Source organism: Phoenix dactylifera, chromosome 6 (genome assembly GCF_051530095.1).
Source record: "Phoenix dactylifera cultivar Ajwa chromosome 6, Ajwa_hap1_PhDact_Kaust_v1.1, whole genome shotgun sequence".
Lineage (NCBI taxonomy): Eukaryota > Viridiplantae > Streptophyta > Magnoliopsida > Arecales > Arecaceae > Phoenix > Phoenix dactylifera.
In genome coordinates this window covers 36901429-36907989 of record NC_143195.1, presented here as the reverse complement: position 1 = coordinate 36907989, position 6561 = coordinate 36901429, and the positions used below count along the sequence as shown (strand labels likewise).

At 44.2% G+C, this 6561-nt stretch overlaps 2 protein-coding genes across 3 annotated transcripts; both read left to right on the top strand.

The window, feature by feature from the left end:
- The first annotated feature begins 791 nt into the window (after window positions 1-791).
- Window positions 792-1274, top strand: LOC149753422 (uncharacterized). Its single transcript, XM_089923747.1, has one exon. The coding sequence runs from the start codon at window positions 792-794 to the stop codon at window positions 1272-1274; it is 483 nt and encodes a 160-aa protein (XP_089779873.1).
- A 577-nt stretch (window positions 1275-1851) lies between these two features.
- Window positions 1852-4620, top strand: LOC103700885 (thaumatin-like protein 1). 2 transcript variants are annotated; one of them, XM_008782782.6, is made up of 3 exons: window positions 1852-2191; window positions 2288-2996; window positions 3931-4620. In XM_008782782.6, the coding sequence occupies exons 1-3, from the start codon at window positions 2134-2136 to the stop codon at window positions 4094-4096; spliced, it is 933 nt and encodes a 310-aa protein (XP_008781004.4). In that variant the 5' UTR covers window positions 1852-2133; the 3' UTR covers window positions 4097-4620. The 2 variants fall into 2 exon arrangements, with proteins under 2 accessions (XP_008781004.4, XP_088580134.2); XM_088724008.2 differs by having other exon boundaries at window positions 1868-2191; window positions 2297-2996.
- Window positions 4621-6561: the final 1941 nt, after the last annotated feature.

Genomic DNA, 6561 nt, shown 5'->3' with positions numbered 1-6561 from the left:
GAAGGGAAGAATTTGAACTCCTAAAATCGGGAGAAGACTTGTTAGAAAAAATCAAAAACTAGACTCAAAAATTTATAAAACGAGTCCTTATTTTAATTAATTTATTAATATTAATACATTAATACATTAAAATCTCCTGGGACCTGCAACTATCCGAGGTTCAACCCCACTTTCACCACGTCCCCGGAAATTTTCCGTGAAACCGTTTAACCAACAACCGGTCCATTCGAATTCCAAAACCCACCATTAAAAAAATAAAAATAGTAAAAAATATATTATTATTTAGGATTTTTTTGTATAAATATTTTTCTAAAAATTTAAATTTTTATAAATATTCTCTTAAAATTTATATTTATTTTTATATCCTTATAAAACACTTTTTTTTTTTACAAGTATCCTCAATATAATGGTTTTTCTAACACCGTTAATAAAAGCCATATTTATTTTTTTTATTAAAAATAAAATAAAATTTTAAAATTATTTTTTTCCTCCAATGAAATAGTCTAATGAATATTTTTGCATATTTATCTATTAAAAATATTTTATTCATTTTAATTTGATACCGTTAATATTTTAATAGTGTTAGATGACGTGGGTACATATGTAAAAATGAGAATTAAAAAATAAAATATATGTTTTAAGAGAACATACATATAAATATTAATTTTGAAAGAATATTAATATTTGGGTCAGCTAGGGTGAGGGCAGCTGATGTACAGGCGTTGTTGAGGGGTGAGCCGGTCAGGCGCTGTGAGGGCAGGTGAATTTGGAGGATGCGAGCTCATCCGCGGATGGCACTTTTCATTTGGAAAGTGGTCTGGGACTGTCTGCCAACCAGGAGGATGCTGGCCAGGAGGGGGATAGAGGTGTCCCCGATGTGCATGGATTGCCCGGAGGCGGTGGAGACTATTAGCCATGTGCTTTTTGAGTGCCCGCGAGTAGCTCAGATCTGGAGGAGGGCATCCTTCCCAGGGCTTACCTTTGGTGTGGGAGATTTTCTACAGCAGGTGAGGAACGCCTTACGATCGCCGAGCACTGCTGGATGGGGTACTGCTGTTATCTTCCTGGCATATTATATCTGGCTGGACAGGAACGCCAGAGTTTTTGAGAGGAGAAGGGCTTCCCTGAGGTCCGTTGTAGAGCGAGCTCTCTGTCAGGCAGTGGAGATCTTGGAGGCCACTGAGGTTGATTCATCTGGAATAGCTAGGGACATATGGGACCCCCTCTTCGCTTTGTCTTTATCTCTTGGGAGCCCCCACCCCCTGGCTATCTAAAAGTGAACTTCGATGGAAGCTTACCCGGCGGTGGCGATCAGGCGGGAGTAGCTTTTGTCATCAGAGATCATGGCGCTAGGCTGATTGCAGCAGGGGGTTGCCGCTCCTTCGAGGCCTCGGCCTTTAGGGGGTTGCACATCACTCTGGAGAGTTTTTATGGGCTCAGCATTCTTCTGTGGTTCGCGGCTGACTGGGTCGTCTCTTTCGCTGCACATCACTCTGGAGAGTTTTTGTGGACTCAGAATTTTTCTGTTCCTTTTATTTTACGTTGTTTGCTTGATGGTGATGTAGCTGGCAGTTCTCATGCTAGAGTAGTGTGAGCTGCCGATTCACAAAATATATATATATATATATATATATATATATATATTAATATAAAATTTGATATTTAGAAAATTTGTAAAAAAATAATTTTATTATTTATTATTTTTTGTTTGAATATTTAAAGAGTCATTTTTTTTTTGTAAGCTTTAATGTGAATACACCGTGCCAAGTCAAAAGAAGGCAAGCGATAGAAGAAAGGGGGTAAAAGCGTCAATGTCGTCCATATTCATCGCTTTTTATTGGAACTCGCTTTGCCCCGGCTCTTCTAGTCCCGAACACTCGTATGCCCCTCCCTGCTCCGAAAACAGAGCGGCGCACCAGGAGTACGAGCAAATATCTGGAAGAGGTTGCCGAAATTACCTCAAAGCATTTTAAATTGCGATCCTTGCGGGCCCCATTCTGCAGACTCCCAGATGGTACATTCCCCCGTCGCCTCCCGTAGGACTTCCTTATAAATCCCAAATGCTCGCTGGTTTTCCACTGCATTCTTTCTCAAGAAAAACTACTAACAGACTCATCCTCTCCATCCAATAAGATGTCCAGATTCCTAATTTTTATGGTCCTTCATTCTTTTCTTCTCTTCTTTGTTTCAGGTAATGAGCATTCTTAGATCTACTCCCTGCTCTCCTCTGTTTTCCTTTGTTTTGAGGATTTATAGTTATAAAGATGGGTTGTTCTTCGTGTTTCAGGGGGTTTAGCGGCGACGTTCACGCTGACGAATAACTGTGAGTACACGGTGTGGCCGGGGTCGCTGTCGGGGGCGGGCACGGGGGAGCTGGAGACGACGGGGTTCGCGCTGGAGAAAGGAGAGTCACGGAGCCTGAATGCGCCGGCCAAGTGGTCCGGCCGTTTCTGGGGCCGCACCCTATGCTCCACCGACTCCGCAACCGGCAAGTTCACCTGCGGCACCGGCGACTGCGGATCTGGCACCATGGAGTGCTCCGGAGGCGGCGCCGCACCCCCGGCGACCCTGGCCGAGTTTACCCTCGACGGAAGCGGGGGAATGGACTTCTACGACGTCAGTCTCGTCGATGGCTACAACGTGCCGATGCTGGTGGTGCCGCAAGGAGCCAGCTCCCCCGGGGGGAACTGCAGCGCGACGGGGTGTCTGGTGGACCTGAACGGTGTTTGTCCGTCGGACCTGAAGGTGGTGCTCGCGGGTGTCGACGGGGGGAGCGAGAGCGTAGCGTGCAAAAGCGCGTGCGAGGCATTCGGGTCGCCGCAGTACTGCTGCAGCGGGGCCTACGGGAACCCGAACACATGCAAGCCTTCGTCATACTCTCAGTTCTTCAAGAATGCCTGCCCCCGCGCGTACAGCTACGCCTACGACGACGCCTCCTCTACCTTCACCTGCTACAACGCTAACTACCTCATCACCTTCTGCCCCAGCACCACCAGGTATGGTATTTTAACCTTCCTCGCGGCAGCAAAATTAAAGCTCTGCTTCTTCCTTTCTTACATTCGTTCGCTTAAAATCTTTAAATTAAATTGAGTTTGGTCCGGTGGTTCGCACTAGAAGGCCGCGCTGTGGCCTTATAGATGTAGCCCAGTGTTTTGGATTCGGGCAGCTACGAATAGTGATTTCATCATGATAATATGGGAATTTTTGAGCGAGACGTTGATTCGGAGGGGTCATTTCGCCGAGTTTGCTACCTTTGCGTCAATCCGTAGCAAAGAGAGTTGGAAACGAGCGCGGCAAGGAAGACTTCCTTTCCTTTCTGGCTGCGTGCAACGATGCGTGCACAGGTGCTGCACCTTGCCCTTCGTCTCAAACTTTCTGGCTGTTTCCGCAGATGTCCTGACCACTAGACGTGACATTTTGGCATCTCCTATTCCTGTACCTGACGAGCTTCGCTAAGCTGTCGCTCATTCGCTGGTCAAACCTTACGTGATGACATGGCAGGTTATGATTAGTTTATTTATTGGACAACGCCAAAAACGTCATGAGACATCAGCAACTCGATGCTAAAATATCTAATCTGCCAACCGCCTTTCTAAGCCCCGGAGAATGGCGGCCTGAGGAAAAAGCTTATTAAATCAAGTCGGCAACCGTGTCCTTGATGTCTGGTGCGAGCCTTACATCCAGATTTCCAAGAATCGCCGTCTCTCTCTTTCCATCATCTTTCTTCCAAGAGGCAAGAGTCGCCGTCTTTCTCTTCCCATATTCCTTCTCCCTCCTCCCATACTTTGTCTGCACTCGCGGTAGTTGAATTGCCTCCTCGCGCACCAGTCCACAGAACCCATTCCCACTTCTCCGTGGCCTCCTCTAATAGATTACTAAGATTTTTATGAAATCTTAACCTAACATTTTTTTTTTTTGATATCTTAACAGTCAGAAATCAGCGGCCGATAATCCGGAGGCCGCGGCAGGGCTGCCCTTGATCAACAGCACGATGGCCTTCCTGAGCGGCGACGCCTCGCCCTCCATGCCGCACGCGGCGCTTCTTCCCGTCACTCTCGCCGTCCTCGCTGCTATCGCGGCCCTCCTAAAAGTCTAAACCGCCCACACGCTATCCCATACGTAACTAGCGTGCGGAAGGGGGCGCACGTAGCGGTTTCGCTCGCCCACTCCGCGCCCGCCTTGCTGCATCGTTCATGAGAGGGCCGACCGCCACAACCACCGCACTTCTCTGCCCTTCTTTTTTTTTTTTTTGTTGTCGTTTTTGAGAAGACGTGGACCACCTTTTCTCTACTCGGCCGGGCTCCTTTGTCTCTCTTTGAGGGGAGATTCTACTGCTGGCGAGGGTGACGATAGTGCGACAATGACCGAAGTCTGAATCCGGCTTTTTTTATTTTTCTTTTCTCTCTTGCAGAAAGGCTCAGGCTTCCGCCTGTACGAAATAAATATACTGGATGATTTTTTATATTTTTTTATCTTTCTACATGCTTCGCAGTGGGTGGTCGCAATCGATTTTATAGTTAATTACATGGTGATTTTGTGTACCGTATTTGCGCCACGCCTAGAGGTGGCACGTCGTTCTCCGTGATGTGAAATTCAAGGATGAAATATTGTTATCTTAAAGTTTTTCTTATGTTTATATATATATTTATATTTGTATAGGTCTTCGAAGGTTACTTTTATGTGAGTCGATCAGCATGGCTTGTCGATGGCTTCGGTCTAGGGTCGATGGCGCATGGCATAGTCCAATAGTTAAATCGAGTAAAACCATATCTGATCTTGACCTGTATGTGCGTGACCAAAAGCGTGTAACTTAAAAAGGGGGTTAAAGTAGTCAAAAGGAACTGCCAATCACCGGCGGCAATTTTCACTGGCAAAAGGTTGGGGGTAAGAGGGCACCACGTACTCATGAGGTCCCTTATTTCCTGATGTGAATGAAGTGATTTGAAAGGACTAAGTTTTTCCTAGTAAAATCTTGTGATGTTAGTAAAGATAGCACGAGCCCTTTGTGTTCTTTTTGCTTGGGTTGCAGTGGATTTATTTCCTTTTTTTTTCGTTGTCCGTAAAGAAGCATCATCTGGTCAATGGTCCTGCGTGTCAAGATCTGCTTTAGTTAGCTAGCTGATTTGCCGAGTCACTAAATAAGAAAAGTATACACATTAGACTTTTTGAGATGCATATTAACTATTTTAACGGTACACGTGCATTTCAGAATTATTTATACATGCGCCCCTGAAAATATTAGCAAACTCAACAGATTGGGAAAAACCTTGCAAGTTGATAGGTTAATGGAATTAATATTTGTTCTCAATTAAAAATTTTGACCACCGTTTGAAAAACCAGTTAACATGGAGAGAAAAAAAAAAGTAGATAACCTTCCTTCCAAATGAATGATGCATGAAAATTTGTTAGATGAGTATTTGAATCTTAAAAAAGGAAAGAGTTTCAGAAAACTAGGAAAAAATTGAGGCTACAAAATGGCAACTTGTGGGCATAAATCACAGGAGATAGATAATTTTAATTTCATTATTAACATTTTTAAGAACAATAATAATTGGGTTTGAATGTTTAGATGATATATCCCCAGTATTAGGATTTAAATAAGTATGGTGCAAGGGGATCCTCCTGTCTTTCTTTTTCTCTCTCTGACAAAAGGAAAAACAAACATTTTTAAAGCTTCTTATGTTAGCTGAGAACAAAGGCAAAGATTTAGGATCAAGATTGCATCTGAATGGCAAATACAAGAACACAACAACGAGTAAAAAAAAAAAAAAACAGAGCGACATCGCTGTAGTTTTACAATTGAAAGTAAGAATGGAGAAAGAGCATATATGCTTTAGTAGTCTTGATTGCAATATGACCCAATGTCTATAGTCTTATCCTGTCACTATTTCATAGACCTGAAAAATAGCGAGGTTCTCGTAGTTGAAATGAAAAACCTTTTCACTTCACCTATGTATCAACTCATCAACCTCACCAAGTTAGATTCACATCGGCGAATCTTATTTGGTCCGGCGCACCATGTTTTTGGACATTAATTTAGCTTTCTACGTGTCTTCCTCTAACCCGCTTGGCTGCCAGGAAAAGACCCAACAATAGGAAATGCAACTGCTAATTGCCTCCATGTCAATGCTTGATATGCTTGCTGACCACGCTTATTAGTTCTACTTGGTGAGTTGGCCACAACCACATAACCAAAATATAGAGACACACCGACTGAACAGAGCTCACCATTAAAATGTGCCGAGGTTGATGGATCAACCAACGTGAGGTGGCGCCACGACACCACAGGATAAGTCCTGGGACCCACTTTATCCATCCTTTTCTATTGGCGTGCTGCACACCCGGACCCTTCCCTCTTGTTGAATTGAGTCAAGGCCAAGCACAGGCACCATTGTAAGTAGGCATTGAACCAAGTGTAGGGATCCAGGATCCTATGCATTGCACAGTTTAAACAAGATAGTTTTATGTATCATACACGATGCGTTATCGTTGATAGTCGTTCATCTTCTGATGATGGCCATCTGCTTGGCAAACTTGCTGGTTCCCAGCTCCTTTTTTTTC

Bases quoted from the DNA above. Each gene is read 5' to 3' on its own strand.
- LOC149753422 (XM_089923747.1), top strand. From the start codon at position 792: ATGGCACTTTTCATTTGGAAAGTGGTCTGGGACTGTCTGCCAACCAGG.
- LOC103700885 (XM_008782782.6), top strand. From the start codon at position 2,134: ATGTCCAGATTCCTAATTTTTATGGTCCTTCATTCTTTTCTTCTCTTC. The intron at 2,192-2,287 runs GTAATGAGCATT...TTCGTGTTTCAG, and splicing joins TCTTCTCTTCTTTGTTTCAG to GGGGTTTAGCGGCGACGTTC. The intron at 2,997-3,930 runs GTATGGTATTTT...ATATCTTAACAG, and splicing joins TTCTGCCCCAGCACCACCAG to TCAGAAATCAGCGGCCGATA.